Source organism: Onychostoma macrolepis, chromosome 21 (assembly GCF_012432095.1).
Source record: "Onychostoma macrolepis isolate SWU-2019 chromosome 21, ASM1243209v1, whole genome shotgun sequence".
NCBI lineage: Eukaryota > Metazoa > Chordata > Actinopteri > Cypriniformes > Cyprinidae > Onychostoma > Onychostoma macrolepis.
In genome coordinates this window covers 892,760-908,166 of record NC_081175.1, presented here as the reverse complement: position 1 = coordinate 908,166, position 15,407 = coordinate 892,760, and the positions used below count along the sequence as shown (strand labels likewise).

The window sequence follows — 15,407 nt, the reverse complement described above, 5'->3', positions numbered from 1 at the left end:
TAGAATGATTTCTGAAGATCATGTGACTGAAAATACAGCTGCGCATCACAGAAATAAATTACAGTTTAACACGTATTCACATAGACAACGCTTATATTAAATTGTAATAATATTTCACAATATCTACTGTACTTTTGATCAAATAATTGCAGGCCTGGTGAAAAAGTCTAACTGACCCCTCCTCCTTCACACAACATGGAAAACGCCTGTTATTTATAAAGATTAAATTAAATGTAAGGTCTGATGCTAATTAGTCAAAGTAATCAATGCATGTGATTGAAACTAAAGGTTGCTCTCTCTTTCCAGTCATCGTTCATGGATTAAAACCCAAAACGTGTTTTATATAGCAATATGTTCATTGAGTTCTGATATAAATTCTCCAGAGTTCTTCCTCAGTCTTTGGAAGTTCTTCGTTGTCTCTGTGACGTCTGCCTCAGAGGTGGCTCACTTGAACATGTGCTTCTTAAGACGTTCCACTTCGATCTGAAGTGAAAGAGAGCACAAGTGAGTGTTCATGGTACAAAATTAAACAGTGTTGAAGGTAACCCATTAACCAAAAAGTCTGATTGCTTTTTTAAGTAGTAAAGTAATGCATTATTTGACAAAATATCTGAGTTACTTATTTGAAAAAGTAACACAAGTTACGTTGTTTTCCAATTGATTTTATTTATTTATGCCTTTATAGTTACCCAAAACATAACTTATTAAAAAATGTGACCCTGGACTACAAAACCAGTCATAAGGGTCAATTTTATTTTTAAATTGAGATTTATACATTAGCTGAAAAACAGGCTTTCCATTGATGTATGGTTTGTTATGATCGGACAATATTTGTCTGAGATGCAACTATCTGAAAATCTGGAATCTGAGGGTGCAAAAAAATCTAAATATTGAGAAAATCTCCTTTAAAGTTGTTCAAATGAAGTTCTTAGCAATGCATATTACTAATCAAAAATGAAGTTTTGATATTTACGGTAGGAAATGTACAAAATATCTTCATGGAACATGATCTTAATATCTTAATGATTTTTGGCATAAAAGAAAAATAGATAATTTTGACGCATACAATGTATTGTTGGCTATTGCTACAAATATAGCTGTGCTGCTTATGACTGCTTTTGTGCTGCAGGGTCACATATAAATAAGCAAGTCCAGCCCAGGTAATACAAAAAGTAACGTAATGCAATACTTTACATAAGTAACACAATTAGTTACTTTTTTATGGAGTAACGCAATATTGTAATGCATTACTTTTAAAAGTATCTTTCCCCAACACTGTTCATGACTGAAATTGGCTCTCGATTCATCTTCACGCTTACTTGCAGTGACAAACGCATCTTCTTTTCTTCATCCAGTTCGTTCATGAGCAGTTTGATCTCTTTTCTGAAACACAGTGCCGTTACATTTACAGAAATATAAGGATAAGGATCCCAAAACAGCATGAATTCATGTTACACAAACTTGTGCTGCGTCTTCAGCGTGTCCAGTTCATCTCGTAGCTCTCGGAGCTCCGCTCTCATCTGCTCCATAGTGCCGGGGCCCTGCGGGGCCGCTCGCGGTTTAGCGGCTAACGCCGAGAGATACGCCGGGAGCAGAGTCATGCTTGTCGTGCCAGAAGAAGAGCTGCTGACGGGCTCCTGACAAAAAACACCAAAGGGACAATCCTAATCGTTTCATTTCAGTCATGAGCAGTTTGTCCTCTAGGGGCCTCAAACTGCCAGGGGCCACAAAAGCCTAATAGGAGGTGTTGAGTAAGTTACTCTTAAAAAGTAATTAATTGGTAGCTACTAACTACATCTCCAACAGAGTAATTAGATTACTGTGCTAATTACTCTCCTTAGAAATCCCGTACCCTCGACCAGTTGAGCAAAATAAGGATAGATGTGAAACTGCTCTTCTAATTCTTTCAGATCAGTAATATAAAACTGCATGAATTATTTTAGAACTGACCAAAGTATTTAAAGGGAGAGGGTTACATGAAGGTTTAATATAGAATTGTTCTATACAGTATTTAATGCAATTACAGCAGATGTGACTAATTAAATTACAGAAAAAGTAAGAGTAACCCCTTGCTTTACTTTTTCAAGCTAAAATTAAATTATATATATATAATATATATTTAATATAATTACTTAATAATTAATTTAATTCAGTAATTAATTACTTAGTAATGCATCACACCCAACACTGCTAATAGGGCCCCAGAAGGTGAGCATTGGGCCCAAAAAATCCACTTTTGAATGTTGATTAATACATTTTGGTCAACATTTTTAGACTTAGATACTCTAAACTATTTCCTATTGTTAATAATTAACATTAAAATAAAAAAAATTAAAAAATAAAATAAGGGCGATTTTTTTTCAAATTGCAATCATGATATATGACACAATAATCACAATATAAGTTTTGCTGTGCAGCCTATCAGTCAAAATAAAACACAAAAATGTATGTATTTTATGTTTACTTGCATGTCATGTGACCATTAACAAAAATCAGGGAATAACATTAAATTACTGAAACATGAGCTTCAGTACCCCAGTGAAACCCCAGTTTGGAAAGCCTATAAGGGGGGGGGAGGTCTTTTTTTCTTTGTAACAGACTTACTGTGTTGTCTTTGGGTGCATCTGTGTTAGTATAAAGAAACTTGAGTGCCAGCAGATCTGGTTCCTGACTCACTTCATTCATCTCCTGACCTGTTTGTTCATCAGCAGCCTGCAAAGAGAAGTAACAAGCACTCAATATCTTTATAATATCTTTATCTTTGTTCTCTAGACTTCAGTTTTAGGTTCTAAAATGTGTCTTATCTTAAACCAGTAATACTGTAGTTTAATGAATTATGAAAGTATCACACTGTTTTGTACAGTATCAGTAATAGCAATGTGTGAGTTAGTTGTTAGGATGTGACTTACACACCAATTAACACTGAGAAGTTAAATATAACTCAAGGACATCCTGACACAGCGTCTGTCCGGCGAAACATGACAGACGTTCTGTCTATACGAGGACCTACAGCAGGTTTGGAGGACACTGGTTAATGCATGACAACTCAAGAGTCACGGCTTGTTCATGCGGTCATTTAATACGTGATAATTGACTTACTGACATGATTCAGTGAGAGCTTGTTCTCCAGTCTGTTGTGTTCGATCAGAATGCGCTGGCTCTCTAGAGTCGACACGATGGACTTGAAATCTTCAACGTCTGTGACAATGAGACACAAAATGTGGAAAATAATGCACACACAGTTCTGGGGGAGAATAAAGTGCCACGAGCCAAACTATAATTCATTAAACTTATATTAAATATTTGAGTCTATAAATAATAATAAAAAGAGCGACGTAATATATATAATATGATTTTAGGAGAAATAAAATAAATGCAAAAAAATATACAGAGCAAAAAACAATAATCTTATTTAAAAAGCTGAAATGTAAATAAATGCATCAGTGCTCTCATTTGTGTTTGGTAAATGAATGAAGGAATGAGCAGACGGATGTTTTACCCGCAGTAAATGCTTGGTTGCCCATGGCAAGAAGAAAAGAAGGAGCTCATGGATCTGAGACACGAACAAACTCCAAAAGCACAAAAGATAATAATTTAGATGCACAATATAAAACAATATTTGATTTAAGAATCATTTCAGTAAGGTGGAAAGACCCTTTTGCATTGCAGCGTTTGCACTTGTAACTCTTTTAAACGTTGTTTTGTACATTCAGTGCTGTGGTCACTACATCAATCTATATATAGTTACTTCTCACACCAACTGTGTTGTAACTGTACACCATCGTGACAGAGACTATTGTCCAGACTAAGTTTAGACAGAATCTCTCACTCACCAGCCTGATCCAGCTCGAGAAATACAAACAATCTGAGAAAGAGAAATTAAATCAGACATTACATTATATTACAGTTACTGACGCATCTAAAACATATTATTGTGTTTCCAGAGTCCAGCGATAAAACACTGTGAGGTTCAAGGTCTGGCCCAGAAAACTCACACGTCTCTGTTTCGCAACGGTAAGTTTCCAGACTACATCCACAGCAATGCCTCCAAAATGCTCATTTCTTCATTTCATCTTGTGTCTGTCACCGTGATGTTCTTCAGCTCTTCTGTTCTGACGCTGCGCTGTGTCTTGGCTTCTCAGGAGCCTCTTTGGCAACTAATACTCTCTCCTTTTATGGAGCCCTCAAGACACCAATCAGACGGGACTGAAGTCAGGCACATGTCCCGCACATTTGTCTCTCGGATTTGTCCCACAGATTCTTTCTCTGTGTTGTAGAATAACAATAATGTGATCAAACCTATGAAATAAAACCTTTTAGATCAAAAAGACTAGGTAAGTATTGACTTGTGTATGTCTGATATTAACATGCAACGCAGCATGCAAAACAGGTCTACGAATGATGATGCATGGGGGAATTCTGGGTTTACATCATTTATGTATGTATTTTGGATCAATCAGCCTAAATAATTAAAGAACTCTGGATCAGACTGGACAAATGCAGCTTTAGTAAGCAAACAACTGGTCAGTCTAAACTTCCTGAGCATCTGTCTGGACTCTGACGTTCACACTATCATTCATGTTTTTATCAAGTATTTAAATAAAAGAGTAAATTCAATATTAGTACTCAATTTAAGCTTGTAGAATTTAAAGTTTGAACTTAGAAGTATATTTTACTTGGAATTGTTTGTTATTTTTACAAATATTGTTTAAGTAAATATCAACGTCATGATCCCGATGTTCCCATCATGCACTTGGGCATGAATAATTAATAAGGTAATTTTTTTTTTTGCTGTTTTCGAGATGTATTTACACTGTTTTGTGGATGCTTTTGTTGTTAGGTTAAGTAACTTGCTGTTTTGTGACATCTGGAGTTCATTTATTATTCAAATGACCCATTCATACTCAAACACTATTCAATGATTGTTACCGTCATTGTGTATCATGTGCCAAGTATTCAGGTCTCTGTGTTCATTCAGTTAATAACTATATTGAGTTAACATATTACCTTAAAATTAATAACGAGCAGTTTACTTGCTTACATACGTGCTTGTTGTTTGAGTAAAGTTTACAAACAAAGTTTACAAATGACAAAGTGAAATGTGCTTGAGTATTGTAGGGTGAACTTAAAATAATTAAGTAGAAATTACTCATCAAACTCTACCTGGTCATGTTAAATTTACTTATTTCCTTTACTATTTTTAGATAACTTAGTTAAGTAGATTTTACTTAATTCCTTATTTAAATTTTACTTAAAAAAATATGTGTGCAAAAACTTGCAAAAGAAAAATTAAGTAAATTTAACTTCTTATTTTTTTCAGTGTATTTGGCAAAATCACGGCAACCTTGCGTTACATAGGTACTTTTTATGGAAAGTAATGCATTATGTTACTTACTTTTCATCATCTGGCATTGGGCTTGCTTGTTTGTTTTAGAAAAGTAATTTTTTTGGCGAATGTAAAACACCAAAAAGTGAAATGAAGCCTCAGGCTGAAGGAAACAAACCTTTCAGCTGTCTGCTGTTCTGGACTGCATGAAGAATATGATGCAAGAGAAGAAAGTAATCTGATTATGTAACTGGAGTTACTTGTAATGCATTACCGACAACTCTGATGGCAGCAAAACCATTCTTAATTTGTGGTTGTAGTAAAAGCATTGCTAATTTTCATAAGGGATAGGCTACAGATTGCAAAAGACTGAGCAAATAAACGGAGTGTCTATTTGTGCAACTAAGCGCAAATAACCCGCCTTGTTGGCAGAGGCTATTTACACTAACTCCGCCCACCAATGTGTGATTGGGGTAGTCAAGACTACAAAATATGGTCATAAAACATCAGTTTTGCTGCCTTTTGCTGAACTTTTTTTCTCCCTTTTTTAAATCTCATATCACATCGAAAAGGCATTTAGTTTCAATAAAAATGAAGGCAATAATCAAAAAGTTGACAACAAAGTAGGCTATTGAGTAGGGTTAGGGTAGGTGTAGAGAGGGCTTTATTGTCCCAATTAGGTGGCATCCATTTAATCATTTGAATTAAAATTATAATTTACACTCAATACATTATTATTGCGTACTGTTTTATAATATACAACAATACTGAGGTGCAGATAATTGCCACTATTTGCAATAAGTAGTAGAAAATCCTGCTATTTTAACAGTGTAAATAGAATCTATAGCTATTTGCACTTAAATAGCCGCTGCCGGAAATAAAATGAATTCATTCAAAGTTCTGCACTAAATTATTATTTCAATGGTGATGTGTCTCCTGCAGCGTCTGTTTTAAACTGCTTGTTTACTTTTAAACGCTTATTGCTTTTCTTCATGGACTAAACTCGCGATTATTCACTAGCGGCTGTTCGCTGTGAGAGAAAAACACATGAACATGAACAAGAGGTCGGATGTGATGAAGGGAGTCAGAAAGAGCGGGGCATCACACCGGGGCAGCTGCTGCAGAAGGCATTCACCGGTACCGACGCCGAAAAAACCCCTGAAAAAAATACATCATCCACCTCCACCGACTAAACTGCCGGACATAAAGCGGCCGAGCCGCCCGAGGATCATCTGGCCGGTCGCTCCTGACGGAGTCATCCCCAACTCTGTGCTCCGGAGCCGGGCTCCGTTCCCTCCGCGCAGCGGCGCTACAGCACGAGCGAGAAAGACTGAGACACAGCGGGAGAACAGAGACTTCCTGGCAGAAAGCGTCAGATATATCGATGGACTGATCAAGAAGTACGAAAAGATAGCGTTAGCGGAGGAGGAAGCTAAGAAGAAACCCTGTTCATTCGCCAAAAATGTGCGCCAGAGGAGACAGCAGTGGCCCTAATACTTCATCTTCAAAACTGAAAAACTATAAATACATTTGTTTATTTGATCAATTTACTTATGTGTGTCCGGTCCATTGTATTTACGTAGACTGTTCTGTGTGTGTGACATCCAAGTACCGTGAGAGCCATTAGAGGGCATTTTTTAAAAACTGATGTCAAATAAATCTTGCTGTTTTGCTTTTTTTTATAAGCACTGTTGCAGTTGTAAAGTTATACAGCTACAGTTGTGTTGCTGGGTTTTAAAAGCAGGTTTGATTTTTTTTTTTTCTTATCAGTTTTTACATCAGTTTCACTGTCCACTTGGTTCAATTGTGGATGAATGGCTACATGTAGATGTGTGCTGCACACATGATTGATCACGGCTTGTTCTGAGCTGGGCTGCGTTTCTCAATAACGATTGATCTTTTAGCGCTAAGAGTGTTTTCTACGAGTCATTTTATGAACGTTCGTTATTGTTTCACGTGCGTTTCCCAAAAATGCACTTAACACAATCGCACATAGCCCTGCTTTAAATGCTACTTATGAGTCGCTATCTGTTTGGCTAGTGCTGATATATCAATTTATAGAATGGCTCGTAATGTAGTAGCCTATGCACGCTCGTTTATTGAAATGTTCACCTAATGCTGCGTTCCACACAGCTCGGATAATATAATATAATATAATATTGTAGGGAGTGAAATTATTTCCTTATGAAATTAACTTCTCATGAAGCCAAAACCCAGGAACTCACAGAACTCTCTCTCTTTCCCCCCAAAGGGCTTCACTCAACATTCAGTAAGAATAGGTATACATACCATCTTGTGAACCCGTTGTTTTCCCCTTCATGTTTGGTATCATTATAAAGGTCTCTGTGCGATTGGTAAATTGGTCTCAATTTCACAGTAGTCACCTGAGGAAATAAATAAATATGGAATTTAAAAAAATATATATATATACATAAATAAGAAAATAAATTTATAAATAATATATTTTTTTACTTTTCTTTATACATTTCTTTATATATTTATTTCTTTATATTTTGCTTTTTTACATTTCTTTGTACATTTCTTTATTTATTTCTAATTATGGCAGGATTGGCATTCCATAGGCTTGATGTCTCCGCTTTTAATTCCGCCCCGACTGCAAGCGCTACTCTCGCCAGCCGGTGGCAGGCTAATATAGTTAATCTCGAACAAGCCTATCGCCTCATAAAACAGCAAGGCAGCTGCCTAAGTGAGCCATTTAACCGCTCAGGTTCTGAGTCCCGCCTCCAACAACGCTCATTAATGAAAATAAATCCTGATTGGCTCACGACATTCCAACTCAATATGAACTTTCTATTGGTTACATGTTTCAGTACAGTAAAAAAAAAAAAAAAAAAAAAGCAGATATACAGTCTGGGTAAATAATTACAATAATAAAGTACAAGGGAAAACTAAATATAAAAAACCTCACTCAATAATTCCAATCTTCAGGAACTTTCTCTGTATGTTGTAAAAATGACAAAGGTTGATCTGCCTCAGATGTAACAGTGTTCAGTATGTCGTGGCAATTTTAAATAACTCTCACCAGCATAAGAGACAAATTTACTCTTAGTTGTCTTAAAGGTTGTATTCTTTGCAAAGAAGGTCCACAGTCTTACAGACACAGGTTTCTGCAGAGTGCGACAAACAGGGAGGGTGCTCCTCCACCTTATATCTCTTCTCTACTCAAGGTTACAAACTCTTAACGGCTGTACTTTTCCACCCATGGCAAGAAAGTCAAAAACACTCTACTATATCAGACGTCTAAAGCTCCGTCCTCTTATATTTAGGCCCCAAACCATATCTCGTTCTTACTTCATAAAAGTTCTAAGTAAAGCATGCCACTACATAATGTTTCATAAGCATATAGAATCATACAAAAATTAATATAAATGAATTGTTCTTCAACAATTCCCCCTTTTTATAATTCGTTGATAACTAATTAAAACCAAAATTCATTATAATGCTTAAAACTCTCACTACTTTACCAAGATTAAATGTAATAAACTCAAAATAATAATAAAACAAATTTAAGCTATTACATCACATTTATACCCTTCATCTCTGATTTTCGTATAAATGAACACTCTCTCTTCCCACATGTCCAAAAACATGTTCTCAGGATAGACAGTCATCTGAACCATTTGATGTGACACACTAGACCTCACCGGTCTCTGTACTGAGCTGGATACGAACTGAAAAATGCAAGGTAGGCACAATAGCAATAGTAATCCTGCTCCCACAATAGGTAATACAGTATTAAACAACCAGTATCCACATCCTCTCCACAGATTTGCCAACCATTCAAACCATACATTGTTTGTTCGTTCAGGCTGTTTTACGGCCATCTGGAACGGTCCCAGCCACCTTTTCCTCCTCAGATCTCGTACCACCATGAAATCACCAGGTTTGATGTCGTGCAAGGGGTTTCAGCAACTTTCCCCTGGGCAGCTTTCACCTGCACACAGACATTAGACAACAGAGTAGACATTTCTTTGCAGTAACTCAACAAGTCATGCTCACACACCTCTGTCGATGGCTGCTGTTGTTTACCTCCTTCTATTCCCATAAACAAAAGAGAATTTCGAATGGGCTCAGGTTTACCCTAGATCGCTTTCTCATCCTCATGTACATGAGAACGATCGGGAGCGCCTTGACCCATTTGGACCACATATCAACCAGCACCAAACAATATTTCTTCCCTTCACATGGGGACAATTCGATGAAATCCATTTGTAAATATTCAAAAGGGCCTGTCGGTGCGGGCTGGGATACCTGGGACATTTTTATCCCTTTTGCCACATTGTGGGTGTTGCAAATGACACGTATTTTCCAAAACGTTTCAGCAAAAGTTGTAAATCACAATTCTTTCATTTGTGTAACCATTCCCCTTTTCGATGCATGGTCTTTCCCATGCATTGACTTAGCACAGTGAGGAAAGAAGTGTCGAGGTAAACAAGGCTTGCCATCACAGCTCATCCAGACACCCTCATCCAGTTTACAGCCACACTGTTTCCACTGGCTTCTCTCTGCCGCTGCGGCCTTCGCTGCTGCGTCTGCTCTGGCGTTTCCTGTGGACACGAAGTCTTTGTTATTTGTGTGTGCGGCACACTTACAGATGGACATTTTTTCTGGCAGCAAAATGGCCTCTAATAAAGCTGCCACAAGAGGAGCATTTAATACTGGGCGCTCATCTGACTTAAAAAAAAATTTTTCTGTGTTTCCTCAGTGCTCCAAAATCATGGGTAGTCCCAAAAGCATACCGCGAATCGGTTTTACCCGACACATTTACCCGTCATCAGTTTGCATGCTTCTGTTAAGGCCACAAGCTCTGCTGCTTATGCTTGATTAATTTGATGGCAATTTGCCAGAAGCCACAACTTCAAATTCAGTTGTTATCGCATAGCCAACTTTATTCTGGCCTGTTCGTGGATCTCTGAAAGCTGAACCATGCACAAAGAGGACATTTTCGCAGTTTTCAAGTGATACGTCAGAAAGATCTGGACGCGGTGTACACACTTGTTCTAGCGCAGTTAGACAACAATGGTGCACCTCTCCATCCTCCTGCATCGGAAGGAGGGTAGCAGCATTCAAGGTTGTGCATCGTCTAACAGTGATATTTGGCATATCGAGTATGTGGTATCGTAACCAACGAGCGTGGTGTGGTGCCATCAGTGTCAGGTCAGAGTAACCTACAAATTCTCTAGACGCCATTACGGCCCGTTCAGCAGCAGCCACCGTCCTCAGACAGAATGACAGGCCTGCTGCAACCGGATCTAGTTTGCTTGAAAAATAAGCCACAGGTCGCAATTTATCTTCATGATGCTGCAAAAACACAGAAGTCATAAACCCATTTTTCTCATCCACCATCTGAACAAAAGGCTTAGTTGGTACCGGTAGGCCCGAAGTTGGCACCAGAGACAGCTGAACTTTCATGTTCACAAATGCCTCCTCAGCCTCCCCTGTCCATTCAGTTTTGTCACATGACTTCAACTCCTTCCCTATTGTTAGGGCTCTCAGAGGCTGCTCAGAAATTGCATAATTTGGAATAAATGTTCGACAATATGAACACATTCCCAAAAATGACAGCATTTGTTTCTTTGTGATTGGTTTTGGTACATCTTTTATGCCTTGAATTCTTTTTTTTTCAGACATGGATTTGCTGTTTGGTGTTATGACATGACCTTGTTGTGAAATGTAACTTGTTTTACAAACTGTAATTTTGACAAGCTGACTTTGTGGCCCTCCTGAGCCAGAGCCACAGTGTCTGTCACACACATAGACTTATCTCTAAAACAATTTCATGCTTGCACTCTGACATAAATGCTCCTAGACTCTCGCTGTGTTTCACACCAGCGCTTATCTCACATCAGCGCTTATCCCCCCCCCCATCTCAGCCCATGTCTGCTCTTTGGCCTTGGAGAGCGATAAGCGAGGCACAGACTCTGGTGTTAGGAAAAAAGGAAGCTGTTTTTTCTGTCAGGTTAACTGAAACAACACACATATTTTCTGTCCAAAACATCTTCTCAAAACTCAAAGTTTCTCCTTTTTCTCCCTCAAACCAGTCTTTTTCATACTGGATGTCTCGTTCCATTACGGCATGTGACGTGCAATGCAAATTGTCAGACAACATAATCTCTGTTAAATGGCTTGGTTTGACTTTTAGCTTGTTCACACATCATTTCAGCCCAATCGTGATTTTTGATGTGCCATTCATATGCCCACTGAGGCTCTGCTCGCAAACAACACCATTGCTCGCCCTACTCGGTCACTCTGACACCCGAGGAGTCCGCAACTAGCATCAAATTTAGTTTGCACAGCAGATCTCGACCCAAAATGGGCACAGGGCATTTTGGTGAATAAATGAATGCATGTTTCAGCACTCTGCCCCCCTCTGTTTCACAATTTAGAGGCACTGTGAATCTTTAAAAAATTGTATGCCCTCATGCAGAAATAGACTCATTTGTTTTGTCTGTTAATGATGGTTGACATGGCAAGTCACATGGTCGTAAAGATGACCTTGAAGCCTCAGAATCGGCTAAAAACTCAATCATTACCCCCTCCACCAGCATGGGGTATTTAGGCATTTTCTTAAATGCTTCACTTTTGAACATCATCAAACATTTATCAGAATTTTCATCATTCAAATCAAAATTACACAAAGAAACGCAAGCTTTTTTTCTTCATTGCAGAGAGCAGTATGTACATCAGTGTATGTGTGTATTTCACTTCCCTGTTCTGTGGCTTTTGGCTCCCTGCTCTCCACCGTCCTCGCTTCAGTCGGCTTCTTGACCTCGCTGATTTCCTGGGCATTCCTCAGCCCAATGACCATCTTTCTTGCACAGTCTGCATTTGGTGCACTTTCTGGCCACATGATTACTTGTTTCGCAGATCCAACAACCCCATTTCTCAGAATTTCCTTCAGCCCCTTTCGGGGATCTTCCACCTCGTCTTTTTCCTCTTCCCCCTCCTTTCTGCTGATTTCGCTGCGCAGAAGAGCCCCCAGGCCTCAATACAGCTTGCACAAAGGCCAGCTGTAATTCTCTGTCAGTCTTGGCTTTAACTCTTTCCTTCTTCGCTGTTTGCAGTTCCTCTACGTGCAAAGCATGTGCTAAAACAGCAGACAATCATCCACTTTTCCATTCGATGTAGCTGGTTTTTACTGATTGCACAATCTCAAGTCTCAGTCCATTCAGAAACCAGCTCCGCAAATGACATTCCCATGTGTCAGGTTGATTTCCTCGGTCGTCTGGCTCTTCTCAGCAGCTGTGTTTGCTGAATATCTCAGGAAGACGATGATAATAGTCTTGAACAGACTCTTCTCTGCTCTGGCAGCAGTTGCCAATCTTTGCTGTGTCCACACACGCTGGAAATGCTACTTTTATAACTCCAGCCAGCTCCTCAACAGCTGTGCGGTAGTCTGCGTTGAATCTGTGCTCCCATTCACAGTGTTCTCTCCAACAATCGTCCTTTTGCAGCTTTCTACTCACTTTGTGCCAGCTCGAAGCCCCCAGTTTCACTGCCAGTAGCCGTCTCAGTTCATACACGGTGGGGCTGAATTCCTGGCAGAATGTGACCATTTCAACAGAAAATTTGTCACCTGCTTTGTCATCAGGTGGTCCATATCATTGGTCCATCAGGTCCTGAAACTTCAATCAGCGGTGCTGTTATACTCACATTTTCTTCTTTTACCGTTTGTCTGGTTTTTCTTTTCTTTGTCGGGGGTGCTCTGCGTGCTATTTCCTCTTCAGCTACTTCCAGGGGGGTTTCAGGAATTATTTCAGGGTCTTCTTCTATTTCTTGTCTCCATTCTGGTTCTGTCCTGCTGTTGGTCTTTTTGGTGGAGAGCAGTCGAGATCAGGGTCCATTTTCAGGGCTTGCAGCGCCGCCACGGGATAGTGATGATAGGGCGGTGGTGCATGTTTAGAGACAGAGACATCAGAGCAGTTAGTAGGTCTATGTGATACAGTTACTTTTTCTTCACACTTTTCACTTTTCTTTTCCCCATTCCTACATGCTAAATCTTTTTGCATTGCTCTTCTTTCCCTCTTATCTGCTTCCTTAATCCAGCAATTCACCGTCTGCTCACATTTCCCACACATATGTTTCACGCAACAACTTTTCTGTTTTTTGCTTCCCTCTTTGACTGATTCCATTATAACATTCAATCTTGTGACACTCAGTGTTCCCTCTTTTGGAAAATCATGATACTTAATTAATTTTGCACCAACAGCTTTGATTAATCTACACACACTTCCAATTCCCCCCAGAAACTTATTAACTGTCCCGCACGTGATCTCAATTTATTTTTCAAAACCTCTTGATCACTCTACGCTGCCACAGTTTAAATTTCTCCTTGGAAATTTATTAACTGAGCTGTATCCATGTAATCTCAATCTCCCCCAGAAATGTCTCAATCACGAGGCCTTGCCACAGACACAGTTTCAATTTCCCCCTTAGAAATGTGTTAACTGCTTGTACATGATCTCAATTTCTTGCTTCGAAATCTCCTGATCGCACGTGATCTCAATTTCTTGCTCAATTTCCCGATCACGCCAGTTGCCGCAGTTTCAATCTCCCCCTAGAAATTTCTTTAACTGTGTTGTATTCGCCCACGTGATCTCAGCCCTTCCCAGAGATGTCTTAATTACGCATTACCACAGAGTCAGACCCACCAGTATGGTTTATCCCCTTTTCTTAATTCCAATTCTAATTTCAAAACCCAAATTCTTTAGAAGATTTTGATTGGTCTCTTACCAGAGAGTCCTGTTGCCACCTGGGTTCATTTATTGATTCTAGTGGTGTCTCCTCCGGGCCCTGATGGTCAGTCCCTCGTCCCTCAATCTATTCGGGGTAGAGCTGTAACTTCTAAAGTCCAGGATGTACGGTCACCGTCCGCGCTCGGGTCCAAAAGGCACATCCAAGGAATCCCAACTTCTGACACCAAATTGTTGTGGCAATTTTAAATAACTCTCATCAGCATAAGATACATACTCACTCTTAGTTGTCTTTTAAATGTTTTATTCTTTGCAAAGAAGGTCAACAGTCTTACAGACACAGGTTTCTGCAGAGTGCGACAAACAGGGAGGGTGCTCCTCCACCTTATATCTCTTCCCTACTCAAGGTTACAAACTCTTAAGTTATTGACAGTTATTAAGAATTAAAGTTACGCATTGACGGAAGTACGCACGCTGACGTCTTTTTGGCGGAAGCTTTTGCCATGGTGAATCGTAATTTCGATGCTCCACTGATCATGACTTTTCATAGTCGTGGTGCACGCGCTTAACTCAGAGTCAACCTACTTAGAGTTGAGTAAACTAACTCAGTTCAGCTGTTCTGTAACCGAAAACCCAGAGTTTCCCATCTCAGAGTAAGTCAACTCTGAGTTCAAGTTTAAATTTAGAGTTGGTTGAACCTCCTTATTGAAACGGGCCCCTGGACTGAAGCTCAAAGTTACTGCAGAGAACATCACACAGACCTCGTCAGTATCAGGAATGAGACTGAAAACTTCAAAGTTCAGTCATTATTACAATATCCTTTCTCTGTTTGGATCGGACTGTACAGAACCAGAACTTGGTCAGATCAGAGCAACTCTTCATTCAGTAACTGGAGGACAGGACGGCCAGATAATGTTGCAGGATCCTGTACTGCAGTCTCATTTAGAGTCTCTGGGAAATGTAATCCATTAAATTACATTAATTGAAATGGTACAAGTTGTCTTGTTCTTTTCTACAGCTGTGAGTAGATGTCTTGTTGTTATCAAACTAAAATTTCTCTTAAAAGCTACAATTTTACACTTTTCCCCACAGTTTCATCTTTGACATCATCCCGTGAGTATCACTTTGTGAATGAGTCTAAGACCTGGACTGAAGCTCAGAGATACTGCAGACAGAATTACACTGATCTGGGGTGTATTCCCAAAAGCAGGTTATGTGACATACCCGGGTATGTTTGAGGATAAGTGAGCAGATAACCTCAGCTTTCGGTTCCAAAATTGGAGGTTACTTTCAGGGTATGTAAGTAACCATAGCAACTTGCTCTCTGAAGATAACCTGCTCCGGAGCAGCTTCTGTTCCAGGGTTAG

At 39.3% G+C, this 15,407-nt stretch overlaps 1 protein-coding gene across 4 annotated transcripts; it reads right to left on the bottom strand.

Annotated features, from left to right (window-relative positions):
* Nucleotides 1–343: 343 nt before the first annotated feature.
* si:dkey-71d15.2 (SH3 domain-containing kinase-binding protein 1) lies at nt 344–13,572 on the bottom strand. Of its 4 annotated transcripts, XM_058758999.1 has the most exons (8): nt 3,996–7,589; nt 3,834–3,865; nt 3,500–3,569; nt 3,104–3,198; nt 2,605–2,712; nt 1,462–1,637; nt 1,252–1,383; nt 346–483 (listed from the first exon to the last, which is right to left on the bottom strand). In XM_058758999.1, the coding sequence occupies exons 3-7, from the start codon at nt 3,522–3,524 to the stop codon at nt 1,254–1,256; spliced, it is 534 nt and encodes a 177-aa protein (XP_058614982.1). In that variant the 5' UTR covers nt 3,525–3,569; nt 3,834–3,865; nt 3,996–7,589; the 3' UTR covers nt 346–483; nt 1,252–1,253. The 4 variants fall into 4 exon arrangements, with proteins under 4 accessions (XP_058614984.1, XP_058614982.1, XP_058614981.1 ...); XM_058759001.1 differs by lacking the exons at nt 3,500–3,569; nt 3,834–3,865; nt 3,996–7,589 and adding exons at nt 7,616–7,710; nt 9,139–13,366 and having other exon boundaries at nt 344–483; nt 1,320–1,383; XM_058758998.1 differs by lacking the exons at nt 3,500–3,569; nt 3,834–3,865; nt 3,996–7,589 and adding exons at nt 7,616–7,710; nt 9,139–13,572.
* Between the last annotated feature and the right edge of the window lie 1,835 nt (nt 13,573–15,407).